Source organism: Danio aesculapii, chromosome 19 (assembly GCF_903798145.1).
Source record: "Danio aesculapii chromosome 19, fDanAes4.1, whole genome shotgun sequence".
Lineage (NCBI taxonomy): Eukaryota > Metazoa > Chordata > Actinopteri > Cypriniformes > Danionidae > Danio > Danio aesculapii.
In genome coordinates, this window is record NC_079453.1 from 22,463,770 (window position 1) to 22,478,776 (window position 15,007).

At 33.8% G+C, this 15,007-nt stretch overlaps 1 gene segment (V, D, J or C); it reads right to left on the bottom strand.

Annotated features, from left to right (window-relative positions):
• Nucleotides 1-209: 209 nt before the first annotated feature.
• Nucleotides 210-715, bottom strand: LOC130247090 (immunoglobulin kappa variable 4-1-like). The segment is given in 2 exon segments: nt 210-565; nt 670-715. Coding segments are annotated over 2 exon segments (402 nt in total).
• Nucleotides 716-15,007: the final 14,292 nt, after the last annotated feature.

Here is a 15,007-nt window from a genome sequence, read left to right on the forward strand (position 1 = left end):
ACAAAAAACAAACAAAAAATAAATAACACTTTGAAAAATGCTATGCTACAGTGGAATAGATTTTTAAAATATTATATATTGTTATGGATGCATAATTATAATAAACACATAAACTGTGAGGGCTTGTGTGTGATGTTGTGTTTGTTCCTTTAAGCTCTTGCATCAGAAAATGTCAATAATCTGACCAAGGGTTTTTGTACGGCACATTTTCACTGTGTGAACACTGCTTTACCACTGATTACATGGTAACTCTGACAGTAATAATCTACTGCATCCTCAAGCTGAGCTTCACTGATGCTCAAAGTGAAGTCAAGACCATTTCCTCGTCCACTGCCACTGAATCGAGATGGAATTCCTGAATTTTTTTCATTTGTATAATAAATCAAGAGTCTGGGAGCCTCTTCAGGTATTTGGTTGTACCAAGATATAAAATATCGGCCTTTAGAGTAGGTGCCCTGATCATTTTTAAAAACCACAGTATTGACTTTACACTCAATAGAGATGGATTGACCAGGCTTGACTGATTTAACCTCAGACTGAGTCACCACAATTTGTCCAAAACAACCTGTTTAGAACAAGAAAAACAGCTGATTACTATATATTACATTATAACTTAAATATATTCTAAACAGTTAAATATAATAATGATTGTGATGGTTTTTATTTTACCTTGCAGGCTGTAGAGCATCCAGATGATGAAGGAGATGAAAGTCATATTAGCTGATGGATGATGTTGTCAAGAAAAGGAACCCATGAACTGACATATGAATGTTTTCAGAGCACTGATGATGTCTATGCAAAACAGCATATTTGTATGACCATTGTATGAGCTATTTTACAATCTTTAAACAAGGGGCTGTACATTGAATGCAGTTTTTGTCAAAAAACAATAACTAGGTGTAAAAAAACGAATAGCAATAATTATGAAAGTGTTTTGCATTGTATGTTTTTGTAATGATTATATTTTTGTGTATTGCATGATTCACACAGAGATAAATATTTTTTTTTCACTAGTAACTTATTTAGTCAGCAAAATGTGACATTTATTTTAAGAGATTCATTTGACTTTCAAAATGCTCATGATTTTACTACAATCAGAATTATTGATTTTTAATTTTTTGGGGGATTACAGACATAAGAAAATATTTTTTTGGTTAAAAACTTCATTTACATTGAATGGTAATATACTAAATAATGTATATGTAAAATAATTTTAGCCCTGTGTTTAAAAAGGGTATGCTAAAATCTTTTTAAATGGTGTTTGATAACTGTGTGTGTGTGACAATGTGGATTTGAATACTAACATCATATATTGTATAGGAAATAAATCTAGAAGAAGCTTACCATTTCATTTATTAGTTTTGGTGAATCTAAAATGGCTATTAAAGTAATCAGACTGTTGAATAGTGTTATTGTTGAAGGAAAAAAAAATCTTAGTTACTGTTTTGCACAAAGTGATTCTCAGGTTCTTTGTAGTGTCTGATTGATGGAGGTTTTTGTTTGATGTTGTTTCACTGTGTGAACCTTCCAGTGTAAGCCCCCATACAGTAATAATCTCCTGCATCCTCAGGCTGGACTGCACGTATGTTCAGTGTAAAATTAAGTTCATATCCACTTCCACTGAATCGATTAGAAACTCCAGATTGAAGTCGACTTGTTGTATAGATCAGGAGTTTCAGAGCTTCTCCAGGTTTCTGCAAATACCAGCTCATGTCATCATCAACTCCACTTGTCCCAGTACAGCTGATAGAGGCAGAATCTCCTGCTTTAACAGACAGAGACTCAGGAGACTGAACCTCTTGATGAGACACTGAGAGAGGAAAAACAAAACAAACAAGAAATAAAATTGAAATGAATCCATAACATATAATTAAAAGCTTAACATTTCTGCACAAATGTATAGTAAAAAATATGTCACCACAATAAAAATCTGAACCTTGAGTGAGCAGAAAAAGTGTCTCCAACATTAGAACAAAAAAAATCATTGTTGTGTGTGTCTGTGTTTGTGCGTGTTGATGTCACACACTAATAACCATCAGCACAGTTTTAAGTGTTCAGTGTTCAGTATATGCAAAACACTCTGAACTCTAAATTACATTCAGATGCATCTTGGAATTTAGCCTGTAAAAAGCCAAAATCTAAATAATACATTTTATTAATAACTACATTACTTTTTGTTATCATTATTATTACTTTTATCTGACTGAGCAAAACTAAACCATGGTGCCGTATCAGTGTTATTGCGAGTTTTAGTGTTCTGTCAGCATGATTTAGTGCAGGAGGTTTTTGTACAGCTGATGATTGAGTTTGTATCACTGTGGTGGACGTTCGGTGGAGGGACTCGACTCTCAGTTGGAAGTAAGTAAATCTCTTTCTATGCTGTGTTTAGGAATATAAAATTATCTTAAAAGTAAACAAATAAATAAAAAAATTGTATATTTGTACTTTTAGTGTGTTTGCAGAGTTCGAGTTTCAGCTCCAAACATTTATGCTGAAGTTTAAATGACTGGTATTCACTGGATTTATATTAGCTATGTTTTAAAATATTATTGGCGATGCAGTGGTATAGTAGGTGTCGCCTCACAGCAAGAAGGTTGCTGGTTCGAGCCTCGGCTGGGTCAGTTGCCATTTCTGTGTGGAGTTTGCATGTTCTCCCCGCATTTGTGTGGGTTTCCTCCGGGTGCTCCGGTTTCCCCACCAGTCCAAAGATATGTGGTACAGGTGAATTGGGTAGGCTAAATTGTCCGTAGTGTATGTGTGTGAATGAGTGTGTATGAATGTTTCCCAGAGATGGGTTTCAGCTGGAATGGCATCTGCTGCATAAAACATGTGCTGGATAAGTTGGTGGTTCATACTGCTGTGGCAACCCTGGATTAATAAAGGGACTAAGCTGTAAAGAAAATAAATGAATGAATAAAATATTATTTAATGAAATATCAATGTAAAGAAGTCACTTTTCAGGTGTTTTTGTTATTTGTATAATCAAATGTCGTTAGAAAAGCAAAAAAAAAAAAAAAAGATTAGATTCATTTAATTAGGGTCACAATAAGATTCCATTAGTTAATGTATTTACTAAAATGAACAAGCAACAAACAATCTATTTATTACAGCATTTGTTCATATTTGTTTACATTAGTTAATGAAAATGAAGTTCATTTTTTTTTCTTGTTAACTCACAGAGTATTAATTGATGTTCACAAGAGCGACATTGTATTTTAATAATGTATCACTAAATGTTGGATTGTGATTAATAAAGTACATGCGAATTAATAATTAATACATTAACATTATAATAATTATTAATAAATACATTAACTAACATTAATTGGACCTGTAACAAAAAAAAGTGTATTCATGAAATATGAAAATTCTGAGTACAAGTCAATTCTGAATATACTGTTACAAATGTTTAGATTTAAATAAATATAAAGATAAATTCTTACATTTGTCCTTCATTTACAGACACATTAAATGCATATTTAGCCCACAGATACATTTGAACCCATTTACTGCCTATACTCTACCAAATGGTTGACCATGTTTTGAATAAATGTTTTAAATAATGACTGTTAAAATCATCTAAAGAATGACTATTTTAAATAATGGTTTACACACAACATAATCATGTTGCACTCCTACATTTTATATTGGTTTTATTGTAAAAATTGCATACTTCAAAAATAAAAATGATTTAGTATTTATTCATTCCTTTTTTTTTCGGCGTAGTCCCTTTATTATTCGGGGGTTGCCACAGCAGAATGAACCGCCAACCTATCCAGCACATGTTCTACGCAGCTGAAGCCCGTCCAGCTGCAACCCATCACTGGGAAACATCCATACACACTCATTCACATGCATAAACTGTGTTTAACTGTGACAATTTTAGCTTACCCATTTCACCTATACCACGTCTTTGGACTTCTGGGGGAAACCGGAGCACCTGGAGGAAACCCACGCGCACACAGGGAGAACATGTAAACCCCACACAGAAATGCCAACTGACCCAGCCAAGGCTTGAACCAGCGACCTTCTTGTTGTGAGGCAAACATGCTACCCAATGCGCAACCGTGCAGCCCGATTTAGTATTCAAAAATTTTTTATTTTAATTATATATTTATTTTTTTTAATAAATTGTTCTTACACTTCTTATTTTCATATTTTTCATAGTATACGTACACTGTAAAACCCAATAAGTTAAAGTAACTCAAACCATTTGAGGAAACCAATTGCAACAAATTTAAGTTTAAAAACGAATCCAAATGAGTACTGTGAACTTAATCCATTTGAGTAAATGAAGCAATTTGAGCACAGTAAAACCCAATAAATGAAGAGAACTCAAACCAATTGAGTACTGTAAAACCCAGTAAGATAAGACAACTCAAACCATTTGAGTTAAAAAAAGCAAATCTACATGCGTACTGTAAACTTACTCACCATTTGGTAGAGGTTGATATTTTAGAAATGATGGGAAATACATTGAGTGTGTAAACGAATGCAATTTAAAAATGTTTTTCTTGGTGGGGTAGTTAAAGGGTTAAAACCAATTTTTATCATGCATGTGAATATATAGTATCTTATAAATAAATAATAGAAATAGAGATGCATATATTTATTAATATTAATTTAGATATTCTGTTTCCTATGGTTAACTTTGCAGGTTAACTCAATAAATTATTAAATCCCTTCATTTATCAGGGGTCACCACAGCGGAATGAACTGCCAACTTATTCAGCATATGTTTTATGCAGCAGATGCCCTTCCAGCTGCAACCCAGCACTTGGAAATTCCCATACAAACTCAAATTCACACTCATACACTACGTATACATACACCCATACACTTATAGTAATGTATGTTGTAGGAGAATCAAAATAAAGTGTTAAGATCGTAATTAGATAATCTACTAATGCTTTAAATATTAGTGAGCATGTGGACCATAAAATAGAGTTTTATTTGATTGTGTAAATACTGCATAAAAAATATGTGTACTGATACTGAATATAAAAATTTAAATCTGATTGCTAACTAAATATACAAATTTCCTGTTAGTAAAATAGGTTGTTACGCACTGTTGCACTGGAGATGTGCTTGATTAACTCTGAATCTATTAAAGAGAAGTGAAAGACTCTCAGAATGACTGAAGAAGCTGTTTTTTTCTGCACAACGAAACTCTCTTCATCTCCATCTCTCTCTCTCTCTCTCTCTCTCTCTCTCTCTCTCTCTCTCTCTCTCTCTCTCTCTCTCTCTCTCTCTCTCTCTCTCTCTCTCTCTCTCTCTCTCTCTCTCTCTCTCTCTCTCTCTCTAGCTGCGGCTCGTCCCACTGTGGCAGTGCTTTGGCCCACCAGAGATCAGCTGCAGAAGGGTCCGGCTACAGTGCTGTGTGTGGCCAGTAAGGGATTCCCCTCTGACTGGACGCTGAGCTGGAAGGTGGGCGACAGCAGCAGGAGCTCTGGTGTGAATGTGAGTCCCAGTGAGCTGCAGGAGGATGGGCTGTACAGCTGGAGCAGCAGCCTGAGCCTCACTGAGAGTGAGTGGAGCAGAGCCACGATCAGCTGTGACGCCACACACCCATCCCAGCACACAGTGAGCCACACGATACGTGCACAGCAGTGCCATGATTAGTACCACTGCACATACACAAGCACGCATGCACATACAGGTTATAGACATGCTTAAACAGTAATTCACACTCTCAAATGTTTGTCCATATTGTTTTCAAGTTTGCTCTGTTCTATTTTAAAGCCTTTCTTCCCACATTTGTAAACATTCTTTGATTTAGTTGTATTAAACAATTATTTTGCAAAATAAAAGCTTTTTGAATCATTAATTGGGAGTGCATTATTTGTTTCATTCTTTGTTTCATACATTATGATCAATTGTATGGCATAATTGTTTGACTTTATTTGTTTATGTAATTCATTCATTTTCTTTTCGGCTTAGTCCCTTTATTAACTTGGGGTCGCCACAACTTATCCAGCATATGTTTAACGCAGCGGATGCCCTTTCAGTTGCAACCCATCTCTGGAAAACATCCATACACACTCACTCACACACATACACTACGGACAATTTAGCATACCCAATTCACCTGTACCACATGTCTTTGGACTGTGGGGAAAACCGGAGCACCCGGAGGAAACCCACGCGAACACAGGGAGAACATGCAAACTCCACACAGAAACGCCAACTGATCCAGCCGAGGCTCAAACCAGCAACCTTCTTGCTGTGAGGCGACAGCACTACCTACTGCGCCACTGCGTCGCCTTGTTTATGTAATATTAGCATTTATTTATTTTTATTTCAGATTGATTAATTCATGGGATTTAATAATTCAATCAAAATTAATGTTGAGTATCTCATTAATATATTTAAGTGGAGTCTATACAAATATAAAGCATTTCTAAATTGAGTATATTTATTCTTATGCAAAGTCTAGTAAAATCATTTCTCTACAAGACCTGATTTGTATAAATATATATACATGTTCCTCAGTTTATCCACTGACTGCATGTTTTTTATTGAAATTTGTAATATTTCATGAAACACAAATGCAAACATTTTCATTATATTTGCTATGATCACAATGAGCTTTCCTTTATCATCTTGCTTTCTTCTGTATTTTATAAATTTTTAGTTATTGTAGAAACTTTATTGAGACTTTCTGATGTTTATTAATAAAATGTGTGGAGGCATATCAGTTCTGAACGTCATCATTTCAGCAGACTAAATAGTCTCTGGGAATCTGTTTGTTTGTGCATAAAGCAAAGACTATCAGTGACATGAATAATGATCATTGAACATCAACATCTGCAAAAGCTTAAAACTGCAGCTCTGAAACTCAACCAAGGAGGTTTTTGTATGAGGTTTTTCGCTGTGTGAACACTGAGTGTGTGCTGGTTAAAAAAATGTTGACTCTGAAAGTAATAAACTCCTGAATCAAAGTAAAATCTATGTGGTTTCCACTTTCACTACCACTGAATCTAGAAGAAACACCTGAAGCTCTGTCTGATGTGTAAGGAATCAGGAGTTTAGGAGTTTTTCAAGGACTCTGATGGAACCATGATATGCAGTACTGAGTGGTGTTTGTTTTAACACAGTACACTGCAGTTTGATCTTCAGATTGAGTCACAATTTGTCCCACAAAACCTGAAGAGACACAAAATGCAAATAAAATGCTATATTGCTAAATTAGAATGACTATGCATGTTATATTTTGCCTAATAATTAACACTGAAGAAACCAAATTGAAGATCAAAAAATTACAAGTTAAAATTACAATTACATTTTAATATTAACATAATATTTACTGCATGCTGAGCATAAATATAAATGAAACTTTTTCAAGTACATACATGAACTGAATCTTGTGGATTGCTTAAAATCTGTTTTCTGTAAATCAGCTGATAATGTGAATTTCTCTATATTTACACCAGGTGCAGACTGAGAGTGTCCAAATAATGACAGCTATTACAATCAAGTTTGTTTTTGAATCTGTTATGATGAAGAAAAGCTGTCAGTCCTAAAATCATAAAGTCACAGATCTATAAAGACCTCCAGAGCACTGAAGCATGAGCTCCAATGCAAAGTGTCTTCACAATGTTCTTTCTAACAAAAAGAACAGCTCATATTGTAAATAAACATATTTAATGTATAGTTGTATAATGTAATTGCTATAGTCCATTATCCATTTATGTATACTTTTTCATTTGGCTATGCCAGATTTTTACATATACGACAGTTATATAATTATTGATTATTAATACTATAGATTATTATTATTATTATTATTATCATTATTTATTATTATAATGATAATAATATTTCTGAGTAATTAACTGTGTTGTTTTCCTGTACACTGGGATTTGGGCACTGAGCAGAGTTTAATTCTCAAAACCAAATCTCCCAAACTAAAAACATCAAATCATGCTTAAAACTGACCACTCTGACACCAGAAACTAAACTGAGCATTTTTCTGCTTGTGCTGCAAAAATTACATCTGTGTCATTTACTGTAATATAATTTCAAAATGAAAAATGTCATCAAGGTTCTGAAACTGGTAGCCGATGTTATGACTGTAAAAAAACTGTGAAGATATGGATAAAAAATAAAGTGTTAACCAAAAAAAAAAAAAAACTGAACACTCAACCAAGGAGGTTTTTGTATGAGACTTTTGCACTGTGTGAACACCCAGTCTGGTTTTGCAGGTGCTGCTGTTTTACTGTGTTGACTCTGGCAGTAATAAACTCCTGAATCTTCAGGCTGGACTCCGCTGATGGTCAGAGTATAATCTATTTTTTTTCCAATTTCACTGCCACTGAATCTAGAAGAAACACCTGAAGCTCTGTCTGATACATAATAGATCAGGAGTTTAGGAGGTTTTCCAGGAATCTGATGATACCACGAAATGCAACGCTGAGTGGTGTTTGTTCGAACACAGTTTATTGCTGGTGTATGTTTACAGTGAATAGTGACAGTCTGATCAGGCAGCACAATTTGATCTTCAGATTGAGTCAGAATCTGCCCTATACAACCTGAAAAAGTAGGAAGACAAAATAAAACTGTGCACATATACATTACACATATATTTTGCTCAAAATATTGAACTTATATTATGACAATGAATTAAATTTACTGATAACATTTTGTTGATTCCACATACAAGGATCATAAAATCAGATTTTTATAATTAATGCATGTAAACTGTTCACTGAGACAAATTCTAAATACTTGATTTTAGCATTCATTTATTCTATAATTCTAGTTTTCTTTAACAAAATTAATTTATATATACTTACTCCAGGAGCAGACTGAGAGTGTCCAAATAATGATGGCTAATACAGTCATGTTTGTCATTTCAATCTGTTATGAGGAAGAAGAGCTGTCAGTCCTAAAACCATAAAGTCTCAGATCTATAAAGTCCTCCAGATCACTGAAGCATGAGCTCCAATGCAAAGTGACTTCAATGTAAATGTTTCTGAGAACAAGAATCTCCCACACGACAAACCTTTCTTTATTCTTTGGCAACCTAAAAATAGTAAATAATAAGTATTACTATTGCTAATAATAATAATAGTAGTATTAGTAGTAGTAGTAGCACTAATCTCAGTGTCAGATATAAACAATGATTGTTTAAGTTGTTGGTATTGTGAATTAAAATAAATATGAGTTTAATTAAAAGTGCTATGTATTTATGTATGAACACACTTTATTGCAACTGTACATATCACTCAGCCACAATTTTTTTACCTTCTAACAAGTTTTGTGTGATACTGAAGCGATGTTTGCACAATACAGTGTGCGTTACCAACACCAACAGTCAACTATTAGTCCATTATCAACACAATTCATAAAGTGCGTCTCAAAAAATAAACCAAACCACTGACAACGATTTTAATTCTGAAAAAATAATTTTAATAATAACACACTGACCTAAAAAAACACTAACAGCAGACAGCATTACAGAAAAAAACACCTTTTTAAAAGTTTGAATAAAATGTCATGTACATCAGTATGCACTTTTATGTTTACCCCCTTCTCTTGAACGTGCTAAATAATGTAATGACAATGAAATAATGCTGCAATTTGTTGCAAATGTAAAAACGTTTTTCTCAATCAATTCGACATGCATGTTTTAAAACATTTGCCAAAATGTAAGTTAGAGAGGAAAGTTTTGCAACGTACAACAAAACAATTCCTGTCATGTATTGCAATCTACTTCAAAATGTTGGTACATGTATCCCACGTTTTGGACCAATTATATAATATCTTCTCTCTGTTTGGCACAGAGTCGATTATTTATTTTTCCAGACTGGAGTGATAGAGGCATTCTTACTTAAGCAGACATTTGGGGGGGAAGATGGCATGCACTCCTTTAGTGATCTGAAGGCACAATATGATCTTCCAGGGACATCTTTTTTCTTTTATTTACACATGAGATATGCAGTGAAAGCTACAGTACTTTGACATTACAAGTAAATACGAAAGATCTAGTATCTGCTCTGTCTCTATCCTTTTTAGAGGCATCATACAAAAACTACCAATTATGAACATCTGGCATAAAGAATTGTGTGACAAACTCTTATACAAATGTTGATGATTTATGCTGAGACTCTAAATGGACTAACATTAAACTTAGCTCAAAGTACTCTACTCATCAGCTAATTCATCACAAAATGATTCATAGAATTTACCTCACTCCTGGGAAACATCTCTTAATGAAACCAACATTATCTCCCAATTGTAATATGTGTTCAGAGGATGTCAAATGTTCATAATGTCCCTGTCAACAGTACAAATAAATACAAACATTTGTTTTGGGAATGTGCTGAAGTAAATAACTTTTGTGAAAATGTGTCACTGACCTTGATAAGCTATACTAGAATCAGACATACCTGTACTATGCATGTTGTCCTTAGCTTTTTTTTTTTTAATGATGATCCCTCTTTGACTTTTCTTTATTTCAGAAAAAGATATTATTTTCTGCTCTAACAGCAGCTAAAAAAATGTTAGCTTTATGTTGGCAGCCTCCACACTCCCTGGACCTGAAACACTGTATGTACATGTATATATTCTTGGACATTGCAAATATGGAACTGTCTGTGGCAAGGACGCATGCCGCTTCTACAAAAACTATGACTTCATGGATATGTGCAATAACTAAGATAAAAGATATGCTATTGTGATTTTTTTTTCTTTGCATTTTATTTAACCTATGTGTAAAAGTCCAATGTATTCACTTTTGTTAAAAGTGTTCTTGTAAAAAGTTAAATGCAGAGGTAAAAAAATTTATTTATATGTATAGTAACCTTTTTATTATTATCATTGTTTTTGTTGTTATCTCTATTTTGTTACCTTTTTTGTTAAATTATTTATTCTTTTCGCCAGAGGTAGGTGGGGTGGGTGTTACGACCACGGTCACAACATTAAATGAGGGAAAAACACAAACGGATCGGTCTAGGGGTTTTATTAACTGAATAACCAAATATAAACAAAGTGTGGGGAGAAAACAATAAACGAAGGCTGAACACAAAAGGAGCACAACTCCACGTCTGGACGGCCGCTCAAATCCCCGTCTCTGAAGTGCTGCTGCGCGAGCTCTTAAATTGCTGGCATTTTGACTATTGACATAACTATGAAATACAATTTCCCATAAGACTTTTTTGAAAATTATTTTTTAAAATTAATTTGTTAGTATGTAGTAAATGTGCTGAAAACATATCGTTTTTGTCACTTGAATGCATTTTGTGCGAAAGCAAAGAAAAATGATTCATAGTTTGATCTGCATAGACTTCGGTTTGGCTGATTGTATGAATCGGTTGGAAAGCATGGCTTCAGTTGTGCACAATGCTTGTAGCAATTTAAAAAATATTGAGAGTGCATTACTTTTTTCTTAGAAGAATATTTAAACATGTATTATTTATTATATCGTTTATTAACCTTTTATTATAATCATGGTTTGTCTTTTTCCAGATGTTATTTTTTTATGAATAGAGTTAAACACCACAAAAAGTATAGAAGTCACCCAATCTCTCCACTGACTGAATTTTTTTTTATTGAAATTAGTAATGAAGTACTATATGTGGCACAGGAGAATGGAGACCAGAGCTGTGAGTATAAAGACTGCTTCTTTAAATTGATGGCAGGTGAATGGTATGACCAACAAGAGTCTATAGCAGTAGAGATGTAGACCAGATGATGCGGAGGGACCAGAGAATGAGATAGAGCCAGGTATACGGAGGGATCGGGAAACAGACAACCAGACAAAACCAGGACGGAATCACACTTGGAAGGAGAGATGAGGAATACTGGCAATAACAGGGAAATGAGACAGGGACTTATACTATTAGATATAGATAGATAACACTGACTGTAGGAGTTAGTCCTTCTGTCCATTGACGATGCCAGACCCCGAATGGCGTGAGGTGCAGGTATTTATGGGGCTGGAGTGATGGCTGGGGATAACGTGCAGGTACAGGACTAATCAGAATTCAGGTGATGGTCTTCGGAGTAAATGGGGTGACTGAGCAGAGAACCTAGCCTGGCTGTTACAATATGTTTTCATTATATTAGCTTTGATCACTTGTGTGATTTCTTTCATTGTGTAGTTTAGTGTTATTTTATTTGACTTAGAGAGATTTAGAGATTTGATTTAGAATTTCTGATTATTCTTATTATTAAGCAAATTGGTTGGAGTGTGTTAATAATTAACATCATCAGTTCAGCTGTCTGAAGAGTCTCCTTGTATCTGTGTGTAAAGTCAGTGAGGTGAATAATGATCTTCAACTCAAAACTGCAGCTCTGACAGTTCAACCAAGGGGGTTTTAGTATGAGGCTTTTTAACTGTGTGAACACAAAGACATTGGCCCCAGGGACTCGCTTGTTATGTTCACTCTGACAGTAATAAACTCCTGAATCTTCAGGCTGGACTCTGCTGATGGTCAGAGTAAAATCTGTGTGATCTGCATTTTCACTGCCACTGAATCTAGAAGAAACACCTTCAGCTCTTTCTGTTACTAAATAGATCAGGAGTTTAGGAGTTTCTCCATGAATCTGATGGAACCAGGACATGCAACGCTGAGACTTACTATTCCAACAATCCACTGCTGGTTTATGATTACAGTGAATAGTGACGGTCTGATCAGGCGGCACAGTTTGATCTTCAGACTGAGTCAGAATCTGCCCTACAGAACCTGAAGAAAGAAACAAAAAACACTGTAAAATAAAATGAAATACTGTACAGAATGAGCACACTTTTTCAGATTTTTGCCCTGCATGCATGTTTATATATTGCACATCACATGGAACTTAATTGATTACAATGAATATTTCAAAAAGGTGAAATATAATAATAATAATAATAATAATAATAATAATAATAATAATAATTTGTTGGCTTCACATGCTCAGATCATAAAAACAATATATGAAACAACTAAAAAATACATGAATGCATGTAATCTGCAGACTGAAACAAATCTAAACGCTTGATTTCAGCTTCGGTGGATTGCATTCATTTCTAGTTTTCTGTAAATTCGCTGATTATATTAATTAGGAATTTTTTTATATTATACTTACTCCAGGAGCAGACTGAAAGTGTCCAAATAATAACAGCTATTATAGTCATGTTTGTCTTTGAATCTGTTATGATGAAGAAGAGCTGTCAGTCATAAAATCATAAAGTCACAGATCTATAAAGACCTCCAGAGCACTGAAGCATGAGCTTCCAATCCAAGTGTTTCACAATGTAAATGTTCTTTCTCAGAACAAGCAACTGTCACACTGCCAAGAAACACATTTTAACTGGTAATTTCAACCGTATAAACCTTTGTTTTTATTTTCTGGGCAGCTTCAGAGCTTTATAATAATAATCTCAGATCAATAAATATAAACAACGAGGGCTTTATGAGTTATGGGTTTACATTTAAAAAAAAACCTTTTAAAAAATTACACATTGCTTATATCAATATATTTAAAACAGTGGTCAAATATAAAATTTTCTAGAAAGTATGAAATTGTGTATACTGAATTTTGTGAGCCAGCTAAGTTGGAAATATAAGAAACCAGAAGAAAAAAGAAGTTGGGTAAGGGTCCAATAAATGCTGAAATAAAAAAATAAAAGGTATGATAACTGCTAACATAAAGAAAGAGTGCGCATATTATAAACTGGTATCTCACACCAAGGTTTTTTTTTTTTAATCTGTGACAGGATTATGATATTATACTTAAATAATTATGATAAATGAATATGACAAATAGCACTTTGGCATAATAATTAATTGTTGTTTAAGGCCTTTATTAGCCCTAGGATCGTAGAATGCAGGAAATATTCGAATTGGAAGTTTTTTTTGTATTTTTAGTACTTTAGATCAAGGAGAAATATTTTTTAATACTTTGTTGAGCTCATAACTTGATATGGTGATGTTTTGTTGGTGTTTCTTGATATTAATATTTGTTTGTTTAAACTGTGCTTAAAAACTATTTTACTATAATTAATTATTTTTAAAAATCTGCTTCAGGGATAGTATACAGGTACATCTAAATCAAGTTAAATTATTTGGCTCCAACCAGAACAATATAGTGAATTGTACTGTTCATATATCGGGTTTTGTATATTTTTGAATATTTTACTACATTCAAAGATATAAACACTGAATAGTGAACCTGTAACACTACTAGATTGTGATATTAAAAATAAATATATTTTCTAGTAGCCTATGCAATACATTTTTAATATATTCAGATAAAACAAAATATGTGATGGAATATGCTATGAAAATCATATTTCTATTCAGCAATCTAGTTTAGTCAGTCTGACTCCGAGCTCACAAAGCAATTCGTTTTTCAACCAAAAGAGGGCGCTGCAACCTACACTGATGACTTAGTGGCACATGGACAAGAGCATTAAAATAGATCTTCATCAGTTTTAAAAGTCTAAAAAGTAAAAAAAAAACAAAAAAAAAAATGTAATAATGAATTAAATTACTCATTCTCATGTTTCCTGGGATATTTGTTTGTTATCGAAACACAAATTAAGTCAGACATTTCATCTCCAATGTCTTATGTGTTCCAAAGATGAATGGAGGTCCCTGGGGCAACATGGTGATTTATAGGCTAACAGGATTTTCATTTTTGGGTGACCAAATCCTTTAAGGTTGTCCCATAGTAATTCTTTTTGATAAAATAAGGAAATATGACACAATCTGTTTTTAAACACTAACGTTAGTTTAAACGTCCAAGACACGTCCTTCCTTACCGACACTAAGGTTCGGGGTTAGCTGTATAAATGGTTTAAATATTTTCACACATTCTAGCATATCAAACCAGACATTATATAATAGATATTATTCCGAAAATTATAAACTCAACAAAAACGGATATATTTGCAGCCTCATGAAACCAGATGGCGCCAGATTCCACCAAAATAAAGACCACGAACTTACTCCATCTCTAGTTCATGGTCCTGTAGTGCATGTGCAACGTGGCAGACTGTATTACCTATAATTTTCAA